General features: G+C 40.6%; 1 protein-coding gene across 6 annotated transcripts in view; it reads right to left on the bottom strand.

Annotated features, from left to right (window-relative positions):
• The window catches only part of NRG1 (neuregulin 1), a 125,578-nt gene that overhangs the window by 58,974 nt on the left and 50,144 nt on the right, over window positions 1-16,460 (bottom strand). Inside the window, exon 1 of one of the 6 annotated variants that reach the window (XM_069978132.1) lies at window positions 8,302-8,903. The exons of 4 other annotated variants lie outside the window; for them this stretch is intronic. In XM_069978132.1, the coding sequence (XP_069834233.1) occupies window positions 8,302-8,903 (602 nt within the window). Of the gene's footprint in view, window positions 1-8,301; window positions 8,904-16,460 lie in introns of those variants that run through there. One more of the 6 variants, XM_069978139.1, reaches the window with a different exon arrangement.

Raw genomic sequence — 16,460 nt, 5'->3', positions numbered from 1 at the left:
TTGTAACCATGACTGGTAGGAAAAATGCAAAAAAAACAAAAAAAAACAATTGTTTTGTAAACATCCTAAAATCTGCCACTTTTTATACTTTAAATAGACTGAAAAAGTAAAAAAAAAATGAAAAGACAAAAGACAAACTTTGGGCTGATTACTGGTTAATGACTAATGGGGACATTTATCAATGTTGTGCCCCTGGCGAACCCACATTTGCCCCTTCTCCCTGGCATATGCTAGACATATCACCTGCACACCCGATGGGCGGACGGGGGGCCGTGGCATAGATTTCATTGCCCGCCATACGCCAGGGGCCACTCAGGCCGGATTAAAAAAAGAGGCGTGCGCCTCTTGGTTAATCCAGCTGGGAAATTTGGGGTGGGGCCTAATGTAGGATCGGTGTACAAGTTACCGCTCTTTATAGATGCCCCCCTATATTTTAATGGTCATTACCAATCGCCAGGGGCAATCAATGTCTGCCAAAATGGTGATCCGCCAGAGTGGACTTTTTTGTTTTTGCCAGTGGTTGGGTCAGAATACAAGTATAAGGCACAATTAATCGAAATTGTTCATTTATTTGCCACTTTTACACAAAAATATTATTTATGGTTGTTACATAAGTTGGTAGTAGTAGTAATAGTGAGAATGAATAATGTTATTATCGTTCTGCATGCAAGTCATTTTCATCCATATTACAAACACTTGTTTATTCATCCTTATGTTCCACTCATACTTGCCATTTGGCTTTGATGACTATTGTTTCTCCATTATTTTCTTGGCTACTTGTAACCTAGCAAATTAATTTTGGCTTGGCATGGAAACAGTTCTATTCAGTTACAATTTGATAAAAACAGTTTGCAAGAAACAGCTCATGACTGTATAGTCTATTTTATGGGCTGGGTTCACACTGTGTTTTTTTTCATCCATAAAAAAAAAGGAATGGATAAATTGCCGCATTTGTGTGCATCCATTTTGATCAGACCCTGACTGATCCTCTGACTCCTCTTCCCGCTCTGTGTCTATGTGCAGAGATGTTCCCCCTTAGACTTCCATCATGCTTCCATCTCCTCACGTGACAAAGAGCAAGGAAAGGATTGCGCTTAGTGCAACTTCTCCCGGCTCGTTCTCCCGACTCAGACCCTGACCAATCAAAACTTTTGACATGTCTCTCTAACATGTCAAAAGTTTTTTTTCTTTTCCCTTGACACTTCGAACATATTTTGAAAGAATTTTTGGAGATTTTTTATTTTTTATTTTATTTTTCATTTTACAACCTTATAAAATTATTCTGAAATCTGGCAGTTATCATTAAGCCTAATATGCTTAAAACTAAACTTAGACTTCCTTTTCTGTACAGATCATTTCCCAGTGTCCTTCTTATCAACACAGACAGGAGTACAGTGACAGGTGACACCAGTATATAGATAAAACAGACAGGAGTACAGTGATAGATGACACCAGTATATAGATAACACCGATGGGAGTACAGTGACAGGTGACACTAGTATATAGATAACACATACAGGAGCACAGTGACAGGTGACACCAGTATACAAATAACACATACAGGAGCACAGTGACAGATGACACCAGTATATAGATAACAGAGAAACACACAATAGCTGTTCCTCACAACTCAGCCCCCATCTTCACCCAGTAAGCATAATCAGAAATGTGTACTATACAAAGAATAGGGTCTGGAGATGTTCATTGTGTCTATGTCCATGAGGCTTGTTGTAAAGCATGTCACTAAATGCTGTTAAACAGCTCAGGCAAGATTTTTTTTCCCCTTTAAAAATGTGTTTTTGTTTTTCTTTTAAATTACAACCAGAAAATAGAAAAAGATTAGAAAAAAGAACATGTTCCGGTATCTGGATCTAATCAGTAAAAAGAAATGTAGACAATACTTTGTCTTTTAAGGGTCAAGCAATAACTTAAAGGGAAGCCAACTATCCTTCAATACATGGTACTAGAGGGAAAGTTATCTTCCTTCGTGAGGAAAGCGACTTTATCTACTTTTGTATGGGCCTATAAGACTCCTATTACGGCCCATTAAGGAAACATGTTATACCCTCAACTCTACAAATAAAGAACTGGTTTATAGGAATCAAGACTGGAGGGTAGTGTTGAGCAGATCTGTCAAAATGTTCAAGTTCGGCAATGTTATCTGAACCCGAACGCTCAACATTTCTTTCCCCACGGCCCAAGGGAATCCAGGAAAACATGGATACAGCCTATGGCCTATGGCTTATGGCTGTATCCATGTTTTCCTGCCAGCCCTAGGGTGGCAACCAACTTCTGCAGCCGCGGGGAATAAAATGGCAAACCACAAGCCATAGGCTGTATCCATGTTTTCCAGGACTCCCTAGGGGCGTGGGGAATTAAATCCAGAACGTTCAGGTTCAGATAACATTGCCGAACTGGAACAGATTTTGACAGATCCGCTCAACACTACTAGAGGTAATTGCTTACTCTGAGCTCTGATAAACAATGCCAAAATAATAATAATAATAATAATAATAATAATAATAATAATTATTATTATTATTATTATTATTTGCCATAATATATTTTGCTTGTTATATTCTATTATGTTTATGATAAAGGTTAAATTATAATAAAATATATACAACAGAGCTGATTATTATATGTTATCCATGTTCTCTTCAGAGATGTAATACATGACGTACAAGTGACAAAACACAGGAACAATATGTAAAAACATAAAACCCCAGATGACTTGTTGCACTTTTATGACAGACATTGTCACATATTGCCTGGCACATTAAGTGACCTAAAGTTAACTCTTTAAGTATCAGATATCATGTTGTCTTCTGAAGAGACAACCAGCTGTCTACAAGGAAACAGCTACTAAATCATAGGGGAGCAAAACTAATTAAAGGCTGAAACGTGTAACAGAAGGAAGGCCGAGCCCTGGAAGGTTGGGTTGACAATGAACACTTAGTAATTCAGAGGAAGGGGGCATCTCCAGATCACAGGGACCTTCCAGATCATAACAATATATACTAAAATGCTATTAGTTGTTACAAGTACATCAGCTGCGTATTGAAAAAAACCTCCGCATGTGATTACATGTTAACAAAGCAAAAGGAAGAATGTGAAACAGAAAGCTTGTGCAATACTATCAAGCATCCTCATGCTCAGTAAGATAGCTAGGGTTAGTGCCGCAAAGAAAGAGGCTTTCTGTAACAGCCGGAATGAGCCTAAAATCTGGAAAAGGCAATTGGAAGAACGATGGGTGGGCTCCCACTCTGCCTATTCTTTTGTACAGCAAATTAGGACTTTTAAGGATCCTTAGAGATTATCGACACAACAGGCCAATATCGCCTTGTGTAATAGGACCACCAAACAAATTCTATGACTGTACATTTGGTCGGCCGTCAGTCTATGGGGTCAGTGTACAGGGCCTCCCCAATCAACTACCAACAGATGATGTCAGTGGTGATAGGGGAAGGCAGTGATGGATAATCCCAGCTGACCCTTTGTTAAAAAGAGATACCCTTTCCCTCCCCATAGAGAACAGCAGGCCATTTGACCATGCCTCGCAGTGAATTCGTCCACCAGTCTATGGTGTATGAGACTGACCCGATCAACTACCGACAGATGATGTCAGTGATGATAGGGGATGTGGTGATGGAAAATCACGGCCAACCCCTCCCCATAGATAACACAGGTGCGTTCGGCTATGTCTCACGGTGGATTTGGCAAGTCAATTATTAAAGGTGTATGGGGGCCTAGCTTGGTATTACAGTAAACATATATAGTACACACACACACACACACACACTATGAGATTCTGAGCCTTTGTACCATCATCATAGTTGTAACTCCTACGGGTTTTGGCACTGGTTTTGTAATAATAATACTTGGTTTAATATACATTGGGTGACAAGGCCAAATCTACATAGACCTAGGAAAAGAGTGTGGCTGGTGGGTACACAGTGATGATGTGCCATCCCTCACTTATGCCCACAGGAGGGGAGGGGACCAATAACTGAACTGGAAAAAATAAGGTTTTGTATCAAGGCCCCGTGGACACTACCATATTTTGGGGAGAGATTTATCAAACATGGTGTAAAGTGAAACTGGCTCAGTTGCCCCTAGCAACCAATCAGATTCCACCTTTCATTCCTCACAGACTCTTTGGAAAATGAAAGGTGGAATCTGATTGGTTGCTAGAGGCAACTGAGCCAGTTTCCCTTTACACCATGCTTGATAAATCTCCCCCTAAGACTTCATAAAATTTTTTAGTTGTAGGATCCAGAATACAGCACTAATAGTAGTATTACACGAGCTTTCTGCTTTGCTGTGCATAAGCAAAATATGGTAAAAGAGCAAAATAAGCAAAATAATAAGTGAAAGAGCTCTTACAACTCTAATTTCCAATTACCTCTTTAAATGGGGCTCTATGTAGAGAATATCAATGATTATCCTTGGAAAACAAAATTGTCATACAAACATGGAGGACAAAAATTATAATTTATACAATGAGGGGAATTCATCAAACATGCATAAAATTTTTTAACCAATCAGGGCTCAGCTTTGATTCTCTTAAACAGCTGTGGTAAAATAAAATCCGAGCTGTGACTGGTTGCAACAAAGACCATTCTTCTTTCAGCCTCTATATATCTATATATCTCGCCACTGTGACAGGCAGCTTTCAGGGCCTGTGCAGTCAGTACTCCATGTGGAGACTTTGTGGCTCTTTACATGCCTAGCCTACATTATGTTCCTTATGTAAGAGCCCAGCTGTCCCTACTAATCAATATTGATTCGGAATCAGATTTCTGAAACAAAAGTCTTTGTTAGCCTCACACCATGGATCAAATGGACTCTTTTTCACTTTACATTTATCAAACTACATTGTATCAGCATGAATGAACAAGGTAGAACTGAGCTTTTAGTAAACTACTGTATGCCAACCTTGACAAAGACATCTGTAAAGATTAATATATAATACCTATTCATATTCCGTACTGAGGTCTTCACATATCTGAATAGATGCCTCCATTATACTATTAAATATTAATGAGTTTAATATTAAAAGAACTAACTAAATCAGCCATCCTGGAACAAGTTGCTGGCACTCCCATATCCATCCAGAAGACAATGAATAGCAGAATATAATGGTAGGTCATTGCTGAAAACCCATGTGTCTGAAATACTCTGTGGCCTATATAGAAATAGCAATTTTAGAGACACCACATATATATATATATATATATATATATATATATATTTTTTTTTTTTTAATAAAACTAGTCCAATAGCTGTAACGTAGACTGCAGGAAGCCCAGAATTCAGCAGTGCTTTTCTGCATTTCACTCTGCTTATTAATAATGCACACAAAGCATTAGGCAGACAGGAAAAATGAAAGTATACGGAGACATTACATTTCATCTCTGGTGTGGTGCGCTGGAATCAAAAATGTTCTCGCAGTGCACAGACACATTTATGGGATATGTGTTTGTTCATAAAGCACGTACATCAACTTACTCTTCTCATACCTTGTTTGGCTTTAATATCTATTTTCCTATCTGTCTCCCTCCCCCCCTAGCATCGACAATAAAGTAAAATCAATTATACATTACCGGGCTATGACCTTGAAGGATATATTTACAAGGAACCTGCTAACAATGTGGAGATTCATTCCACATGACAGGGCCGCTGTGTGTGTATCTATGTACGTGGAATACTTCTCTAGGTACAAAGTGCTTTATGGTAGAGTTTATTTTGCATCGGGTACTGTCAATGAGTATACTTCATAAGCATGTATTTATATGGGGCAGAGCTCTAGGCCTCATTGGTCCTGACAACTTAGAGTAAGAAAGAAAAATGAAGAAAAGTAAGGGAGGGGGAGGGAGGGAGGAAGGAAGGAAGGAAGGAAGGAAGAGAAAAAGAAAGAGAGTGAGATATGAGTAAGGAAGGAAGGTAGGGAGTTTGGGAGGGGCAAAAAAGGGAGAGAGACAGAAAGAGAAAGACAGTGAAAGGAAGAAAGGGAGGAGGAAAGGAAGGAAGTAAGGAAAGGAGGAGAAAAGGAAGGAAGAGAGGAAGGGAGGCAGGAAGTAAGGATGGGAGGAGGGGAGCAAGGGAGGAGGGAAGGGAGGGAGGAAAAAAGGAAGGGAGGAAGGAAGGAAGGGAGGGAGGAGGGAGGAAAGGAAGGGAGGGAGGAAGGAAGGAAGGAAGGAAGGAAGCAAGGAAGGGAGGAAGGGAGGGAGGGAGGGAGGAGGGAGGAAAGGAGGAAGGAAGAAAGGAAGGAAGGAAGGAAGGAAGGGAGGGAGGAAGGAAGGGAGGAAGGAGGGAGGGAGGAAAGGAAGGGAGGGAGGGAGGGAGGGAGGAAGGGAGGGAGGGAGGGAGGGAGGGAGGAAGGAAGGAAGGAAGGAAGGAAGGAAGGAAGGAAGGAAGGAAGGAAGGAAGGAAGGAAGGAAGGGAGGGAGGGAGGGAGGAAGGAAGGAAGGAAGGAAGGAAGGAAGGAAGGAAGGAAGGGAGGAAGGGAGGGAGGGAGGGAGGGAGGGAGGAAGATATGAGAAGTGAGGAACAAATGAAGGAAGGAAGCAAAGAAGGAAAGAAGGGGAAGGGATGAAGGGGAGGGAAAAAGGTAGGAAGGGGAGGGAGGGAGGGAGGGAGGGAGGGAGGGAGGAAGGAAGGAAGGAGAAATGAAGGAAGGACATAGGGAAGGAAAGAAAGAAAGAAAGAAAGAAAGAAGCAATGCACATATGCTATCATTACAGTATGTTCCCATAATGGCCCACCAAAATACAGCCGTAATTTGCATAATACAGCTGTGTTTTTGCAGGAGAATTACTCCTGTCTTAGAAGATGGACATTAAATGGGCAAATAAAGATGTCAAATAAATAAACGGTCAAATAAAGTGGTTGTGCCAACATAGTCATATACTGCAAGTTGCAAGTAAAATTCAAAAGTCTAATATACAGTGAAAGTTAAAATGTTTTATACTTTTTTAATTTGTTTTCTTCCCTTTAGAGAAAGAAATCTGACCCTTAAACCTTTGCTGATACTTAGCAAGCTGAATGCCTAATAGGTTCCTTTCTCACATGACTGCATACCTGCATGCATGACAATCCAGAAAAAAACATGCAGCATAATTCCTAGAGAAGGACAAAATACAACTAAGGTCATCACAATATATAACTGAGATGTAACTTCAACCCAGGAAAAAGGTCTCATCTACATCAACAACAAAAAGCATACGGCACACGTCCATGCTGAATGACGAGCAAAACTCAAGGAGACTTCATTAGCCCTTAGCCCATGTGCTCAGCACATTAAAACGCATCATTTCACTGCAATATTAATCAACAGCTACATTCCAAAGTCTGGAACTAAATGAATGATCCCTGGGTGGTTTTAAAGACCAAGACAGAAGTCTTTCATTTACAGGAAGCCATGAAAGCTAGTGAAGAGTAGATGGAGCTTACCGCCCTCTGAGTAGCTATTTTCAGGTTATAACACACCCCTTTGTTGAGTGTCATATACATGTTTGTGTTAGTATTAAGGTTTGTTCTGATAGTAGATGAAGCGATAACATTTTAACTGTAAACAGAACCTTGAACAGAACAATCAATAAATTTATTGGTACCATATCCTATAGGACTATCGACTGATAAGGAAATTGGTAAGGTACCCTATAGGACTATCGACTTATATGGATATTGGTAGGGTACCTTAAAGGACTATCGACTGATATGGATATTGGTAACGCATCCAATAGGACTATCGACTGATATGGATATTGGTAACGTACCCTATAGGACTATCGACTGATACGAATATTAGTAACACACCATTTAGGACTATTGACTGATATGGATATTGGTAACATACCCTATAGGACTATGGACTGATATAGATATTGGTAACATACCCTATAGGACTATCAACTGATATAGATATTGGTATAATACCCTATAGGACTATCAACTGATATAGATATTGGTAACCTACCCTATAGGACTATCAACTGATATGGATATTGGTAACATACCCTATAGGACTATCAACTGATATAGATATTGGTAACCTACCCTATAGGACTATCAACTGATATGGATATTGGTAACATACCCTATAGGACTATCAACTGATATAGATATTGGTAACCTACCCTATAGGACTATCAACTGATATGGATATTGGTAACATACCCTATAGGATTATAGACTGATATAGATATTGGTAACATACCCTATAGTACTATAGACTGATATGAATATGAGTAACATACCCTATAGGACTATTGACTTAAAGGAATATTGGTAACATACTTACCCTTTCTCGATGTGATCACTGTACTCGATTCTGTAGTTCCTAAAGTATTTATAGTGGAAAGCTGATAGACTTTCTCCACTGAAGTGAATTTTGGTAAATTGTCGTCAGTGGATGATGGCTTAAAAGTAGACTCTGTCGGTAAAAGCGAGGTTTTGGTTTCTCCAGTGACCTTAGTTTCGGTAGTAGGAATAACAAAAGGCAAGGTGTATATAGAGGATGGCACCAATGTATTCGGTGCAGAGTCAGCATAGATGATTGGGTCTTGGTTGATTCTATCGGGATCCAAATGAGTCGGAGAGTCATATTCAAATATTTTGTCTACGAATACCCACTTAAGGCCAGCAATGCACAGGCAGAGGCTTATCAAGCATGCCAGGATGGGAAGGATACAGATCTTTTCTGAGTTAAGGCAGATTCTAAGTCTGTCTGCCTCCAGGCACACACAGCAGGTAATAGCGAGGCCTGCTATCCCCTGGGTAGTTCTATCCTCAGCTTGAGTCTCTGGCACGCTTCCTTCATCTTGAAGTTCAGTAGAGGGGGGGTCTGAGCTTTGCTCAGAGCAGTGATTCTGAAAACCCTCTGCAGTATCCCCAGGCATCTTAAAGGCATAAATCTCAATCAGCTTGTCTTAGTAAAGCAGGAACTTGTCCATGGTCCATTACCGGAACAATGACTGCATACAGTGGAAAAAAAAAAACTATGCTGCATGTTACATTGCAAATCAATATGTAGTTGAAGCAGAAGAACGGTGAAAAACAATATATTTCTTCTTCAAAGGGAGGTGGACATGGCAAGGTTTCATGCTCAGTTCACTAGGTGGGTCGGCATACTCGGTACTTGTCAATGAGTCAGTTAGGTAAGCCAGTAACCGAGGGTGAAGAGCTGGGTTCTCACCTGGGGCATGTCACGATGGTATCTGCTTGGAATGATATAGATGTCATGAAGTAGCAAGAGCAAAAGAGGCAGCAAGACGGGCAGTAACAGCAGCAGTAGATGAGACAGCAGTGACAGCAGCAATATCATCCTGTTGTGTTAAAGCTACCAGTGAAAGAGGCTGAATCATTACAGAGCAGCAGGTGCCTGCTCTCTGAGCATCACTGCAAACACTATTATTACAGGCTGGACCGGGAGAGCTGTGTGGTTACTCCCTTCTCTCCTCTTCCCCTGGCTTAGTCCTCTTCAGCATCCTTCTTTCTTTCGCCTTTAGACCAGGAGGCTTTTCCCCTTCTCCACTCTACTAGTCACGTACCTTATCACTTAGATTCTCCTTTCCCTTCAGACTCTTCTCCCCCACCCACTGCAGGGATGGTCTGAATAAAATCAGTGCATCAAGCATCGCAGGACTAACAGTGACTTCCTACTTTATCCAATTAGAAGGAATGAAGGCCATCAAATCAAAGAGGAGGCAGCAGGCAGCTTTTATGATCTCTCTCTCTCTCCTTCAGAGTTTTCACCCTTCTCCTATGGTTAGGATAGGAAAAGGCGCAGCAATCGATTCCAGCAATCTTACCAGGCTACGATGGGGAGGAGATGGAAATGGGTAGCTATTGAGGCAGGACCCAGAGCCTAGCAGGTCTGATATTTGAGTCCTCCCATGAGAGGCACTTTTTTTTTTTTTTTTTTTTTTTTAAACTGCTGTTTCCTCCAGCCTGCTGTTCTTGTAAGTTTATCCATCAGTGAAACAGCATTGTGTGAGATTGAACTAGTACAAGCCTTAATCCAAGATTATCTTTGTACACAGCATAATGCGAGATGCACCGGTGATTATTTCTTAACCCATTGCAAGAGTTTAAGATTTTATTTTTTATTTTTTATTTTTTTAATTTTATGAATATACCACACCCCAAAGCCATCTGTGTAAACCTAGACTCATTCATAGCAGAAATAATGATAGGGTGGAAAATAATACACTGAGATGTCTATCGTTACAGGAGAGGTAACAACAACAACAACAGGGAGCACTAAAATATTAGCTTATAAATGTTAAGGTTTCTGTTCTGTGTGCAATGTGGGTGATATACAAATCACAAAAGAGCTGATGGGAAGAAAAAAGTGCGGCCAATGACTGCAAGCATGCGACATAGCCTTTATGCTTTAATTCTGCAGACTAATGGAAGGTGGGGGAGTGGATTTGCTAAATCATGTTGTAGCTTTGGAATCTTAAGCCATCTTTTTTTCTTTTCAAAGATGCCTTTTTTCCATAGTAAAATCAGAAATTAAAAAAAGCTTGTATTATTCAGTATATGGAGACCTGTGTACTTAGCAAGCAATGCTGAAAATACATTCAGATTAGTAGGTTATTATGCAGATGTGGATATACAGACAGGTCTGATGGCCTAACATACTGGTTACTAACCATATTAGTACTCAGCACTATTTTAAAATTAACAAATCAGTACGTCCAATCCTTGATTTCCATTTTTTTTGCCGCCATGGGGAAAATCTGATATGTATTCAACATCATCATCATCATCATCATCATATTAGATTACAGTCTGATGCAACTTTGTGGAATGTTCTTTAAATAATTAATTAAAGGGGTTTTCTAGTTAATTGGTGGCTTTTCCTATATCTGCCCCAAGCCTAGGCTGCTATTTGTTGCAGCACTGCAAAGTACTGCAGTGTTGTGTCAATCAGGATGACACTAAACTACCTTGCACTGCCACTATTAATAGTACAGTGTTTGTAAGTATGAACAGGCTTACAGCCATGCTATTGCATTCGGTTGCAGTGTTTGCATGATTGCAACTGGTCTCTGGAGTTCAGCTCCCACTTATCTAATATTAATGGCCTATTCTGAGGAAAGGCCTGAGGCTATGTTCCTATGTGCATTTCCATTGCATTACTGCATTATTTTATTGCACTTATTGATCATTTCATTGTGTTACTGCATCATTTCATTGCACTAATTAATCATTTAATTGCCGTCCGTCATTATGTTTCTGCAGCGAAATTCCAACGGGAGAATATACCCTTGCATTTCTAAAGCTTGGATTACCCCTTTAATTGTTTTGGGTTTGATTATATTTTCACTTTTATAACTCAGCAAGCCACAATAACAAGTTACAATTCACACATTTCTATGGAAGACATGATAGTATATCGTGGTATTGCATTGCCCTGTACCAAACTCCACAATCATCTATGTTTCAGCAGCTGAGAATCTAAGTGAAGCTGTATGTGTATATGAAACCGATTAAAAGCAGTGAATTCTTATACAACAACTAGATGCAGTGCATCTACTTACAAAAGCAATAATATCTGGACTATGGAAGAGAGAATTATTATTGGATGAGTAAAGTTGCTAGTAATAGTGTTTAATTAAAGGGGTTATCCAGCGCTACAAAAACATGGCCACTTTTCCCCCTCCCTTGTCTCCGGGTCAGGTGCGGTTTGCAATTAAGCTCCATTTACTTCAATGGAACTGAGTTTTAAACCCCACCCAATCTGGAGACAAGGGGGAAAAGTGGCCATGTTTTTGTAGCGCTGAATAACCTCTTTAAGCGTAGTATGTCCCCCAACAGAACTGAGAATATCAAAACATAAACATACAGAACTTAACAGTAACCTAATTGTTCCTTATGGGTGTGGTGTTATCTACCAATACCTGATGTTAAGATATGGAACTAAAAATAATCTGAGTAGAAGAAAACAATAGTGACCTGGATTGAAAAATAGAATAGCTATACAAGAGGTTAGCCTTCAATAAATTATAATAAGTTACTATGTTGGATCACTCAAAATATAAATATTTACTGTAATTTTACAAAGTCATAGAGTCAATAAGATCACTTTCAGTTTTCAGTGATGGAGGTCTGGCTTAGCTGAGTACTTCTCCCCACTCATTCTAGAGATCAGTGGGGGTATGAGCACCAAGACAGACTTCAGCTGATCAAAACGTTTGATTTGTCTCTATTTGTTAGTGCTCTGGTATCTAGATGTTACTGTTACATGCTTGCTATTGTGCACCTTGCTGTTTTTTTTATTTCCTTCTCAGAATATCTCATCTCCAGTGCTTCTAAAAACGAAGCCATTTCTAGCGTACCAATTCTTAAAGCTCCCAGTCTGCCACTGTTTATTACGCAGAGTGAGTCTGGGAGATGGGCGGCAAATAATCATCTGGGCAGGGAGACTAGTCACGACTCTCTGCCTGTCAGCCCGCAGTGCAGGGATGATTGACGAACAGAGAGACCCATTAGTGGCCTTTCTGCCTATCAATCATCCCCGCACTGCATGCTGACAGACAGAGAGCCGTGACTAGTCTCCCCACCCAGATGACTAGTTGCCGCCCCTCTCCTGGACTCGCTCTGCGTAATAAACAGTGGCAGACTGTTTTCTATCATGCATGGGTGCCTTAAGAATTGGTACGCTAGAAAACATAATTTCCCCTTTGTAAAGCTACTGTTGCAGCTGCAGCTGGTATGCTCAGCGAGTGGCACAGTAGATCTACACTGTGCTGCTGGGAACCATACCGGCACAATTGCACTGATTGGTTCCCTTTAAGAAAAAACCTTGGGGTGTCACATTCGTAGGCGTTTTCCATAGTGCTCACATCTAACACAAACACTGTCAGGGAATGCCACACATTAACGTAGGTTCATTTTCCACTTTATACACCCACTTGTATTTCACATCCTTTCCACACTGAACTAAAATAGACTCTAGTGTCATTACACCCTGCAGGTAAAAAATCTCTGCACGAAACCAGTGGAATCTGACATAATCCAAGGAACAGCAGAAGATGCAAATACTGTATGTTGTAACTAAATTGTCCCTACACAATGATTAGAGACGAGTGAAGGATTGTGCCGGGGTGGAAAAATAGAGTGGAATCGAAATGATATACTTAAATTGTATTTATTTACAAATAATAGAAGCTTTATACATCATGTTTTGGTCAAACACAGCAGAACATAATCAAAAAGACAGTCTATTGCATACTGCAACATGTCCAAGACATGACCGTAAGGCTTCAATAGTCACAGGCAGGTTGTATTTAGTCTATGTTTAGTCTGTTTCCACCAGTTTAATTTTTATTTGGGTGATAGAAAAGCCTTCCTCATTTATGCTCATTGATTTGTCTATCACTCTTACTATTATTCCCTAATTGTGCTATACATATGTTTACTACTATACTTTTCAGGAATCTGAAGTGAAATACTGGCAACTAGAGATGAGCGAACTTCGAGCATTTGGGATCATATCAACCCAAACTCTATCTGATGAGGATTCTGGTCGCACATGGCAGTGGGGAGGAGGGGAAAGAAGCCTACATGTGGTTTTAAAAGTCTTGTGTTGTCATTCATTCTGTTTATCCCTGAGGAAGGGGGGTACAGTGTTCCCCTGATACGCGTTGGATTGTGTTTAAATAAATGTTTTCTACTTACCTGAAGTGCTAATAATAAATAGCTCAATGAGGTTTGAAGTGTCTGAAGCATTCCCTGTGCACTAAGGTATGTGCTACTGCTGAGCTGGACAAGTTGGCGTTCGAGCAGCCATGGAGTTCCCAATGTCATTAGGAGATATAAGAAAAGGATGTTCCTGGCCTCGGGGGGAGTCTGGCTATTACTCCCCTCCGAACAGTGAGTAAATTCATATATCTGAGAAGCTAAGGCCGTTTATTGTTATTTATGAAACTAGTATCTGCTCTCCATTTTTTTTTCTTTTGTGCAAATATCTTCAATACCGGGAGCCCTTGAGCCTGTCCGGGAGGATTGCAGCGGATCTGCATGTGCAAACTGTTTTGGGCGTATACATCTAGTGAGTGGTGAACATTTTCACCACTCACCAAGTGTAAATTGTGATTGCTGACCTCTGAGATTCCTACTGGGAGAACAGTTCCGCTCCCTATTATTTTTTTTTAATTTATTTATTTTTTTCTTTCCCTGTGCATTTCAGATATCAACCCAAACTCTGGCATTTGATTATTGATGGCCGAAAAAGTTGGATGCCGCCCTAGGTAGGCTTGAAGATACAAAGACAGACAGAGAGCGGGGTGGGAGCAGGTTGCATGTGACACAGTCAGAAAGAAGGTGCAGATGCCGGATCACAAGCAGTGCTAGTAGTATGTATTTGATGTTTGTGGGCCTGTTATCTGGAAACTGGCAGCATGGATATACAGTATATGCCTTTTGCTATCAGCTGCACATCCACCGTTTACACAGGAACATCTGCTGCTGATAGCCATAAATTTTGTAGCCTGCTCTAAAGATGCAATCAACCAAGGATCGGGTATTTTTGCGGTCCTCGACTGATAGCTGTCACTTTTACACCAGCCGATTATCGTCATTGCTGATAATCGGCCATTGTAAAAAGCCCTGTAGAAAGATACAGGCATGGATGTGTCAAATGGAGAAAAAAAACAATATATAATTAATCTACATAAATCCAATCCATACTATTCTAATAGATAGTATAATACTCATACGAGTGAGGGCCTGCATAGCACTGTAATATAATCCTCTCATATTGCAGGTTTTTCTGGAAATAATACATCTGTACACTCGAGTGAGTAGTTGCGTAATGGCCTATCACCACATATAATACCACAGGCTACTATAAATCAAAAAACACTAATGTATTAATATTCAAGTCGCAATAACAAAATATGCTGACTCCGGCACTTCTAACTAAGATACATTTCATCCAATTTTCCTCTTAGGACAATGAAGGGAAAAAAGTGAATAGACAGCTAGATAATACAGAATCTACAAAACTATAAATTATATGGAGTGTCCAGAAAACAGCTATTTGGATAGAAAGTGTAGTTCAAAAGGGAACTATTGGCAGTTTGTCCTTATAAAGTGGTTGATGTGTCCCTGTAGCTGCCTACCTCCTCGTTCCAACGCCAGTTTTCATGTTGTAGGTGCTGCTGTTTTTGAGCAATTTCTTTGAATAGAAATATGCAAATGAGTTCCTTTGGTGCACTGGGGCATTCCTCTCAATGCACCGTATCACCCGCCTTATGTGCATGACTACTAATGCAAATTCACTGTGTCGTGGCTCCATGTACTAGTATTAGTGGTGCCGGAGAAGGGACAAGCCCAGAGAAGCATGGAGATAGCATCTCCCAGTCCAGGCACAGTTCCTGCTGCCATCACGCTGACAGCCACCACAACTCTCCTACTGATAACAGGATCTATCAGTCTGTACCTATACCAAGACTTCTACTCCCAGCACTGAAGCTGTTCCACAAGCTGTTCTACCAGGACTCCTCACCATTTATATCCAATTCATGATGAGTAACCAGGAGCAGGTGATTATGCATTTTTCTTATGGTGAGGAAACACTGGCGGTTTCCTGAAGCCTCCTGACCGTAAAAATGGCCATGTAAGTGTGAAGGGGGCCTTAGTGCAGCAGGTTTTCTTTAGGCCATGTTCACACTAAGTTTAACACCTGGTGTTACTGAAGATCTTCACTTCACCGCTGCACACAATGGAGCATTGTATAAACTGACATGTCTTCTGCGGCCGCAATTCAATAAATAGCGGCTGCACAAAACTGACATGACAGTTTTCTGTGCGGCCGCATAGAATCCCGGCCGGAGCGTATACTATGTGCATACGCTCCGGACAGGATTCCATTCATTCACATACAAAATATGTGTTGTATAAATCACGGCCATTGTTGCAAATTGCAACAACGGCCGTGATTTATACAACACATACGTTGTGTGACCATAGCCTAACCATTTGGATGTGTTTTTAGCAATAAAAGTGAGTTTTGGGGCCTATGCAGAAGGTTAGAGCCATGTGTAGCTTATATGCAGGTATAGGGATTCTTAGGGACGCTCAGTACCAGACAATCCTAGGGACCTAAAAACATGGCAGCTTTCTTCCAGAAACAGCTCTCTCCTGTCCTCAGTGTAGGTGTGGATTTTGAAGCTCAGTTCTATTGAGAGGAATGGAGCTAATACGCAATACCACAAACAACCTGAGGACAGGGGCGGCACTGTTCTTGCAATGAAATAGCTGTGCCTTATCTAATCCTGGATAACCCGTTTAAGGCTTTTAAGGCTGAGAACAGGCTTTTTAAAAAACTTATGTAAAACATTGCCTAAATAGCATAGACAAATGTAACACTAACACCTGATAACAAGTCTATGAAGCAGAGCGTGCCCTCTATAATTTGCTGCTCTATAATTATACTAGCTAAT

Source organism: Dendropsophus ebraccatus, chromosome 7 (assembly GCF_027789765.1).
Source record: "Dendropsophus ebraccatus isolate aDenEbr1 chromosome 7, aDenEbr1.pat, whole genome shotgun sequence".
Taxonomy (NCBI): Eukaryota; Metazoa; Chordata; class Amphibia; order Anura; family Hylidae; genus Dendropsophus; species Dendropsophus ebraccatus.
The sequence above is the reverse complement of the archived record's forward strand: the minus strand, read 5'-3'. Positions and strand labels throughout refer to the sequence as shown.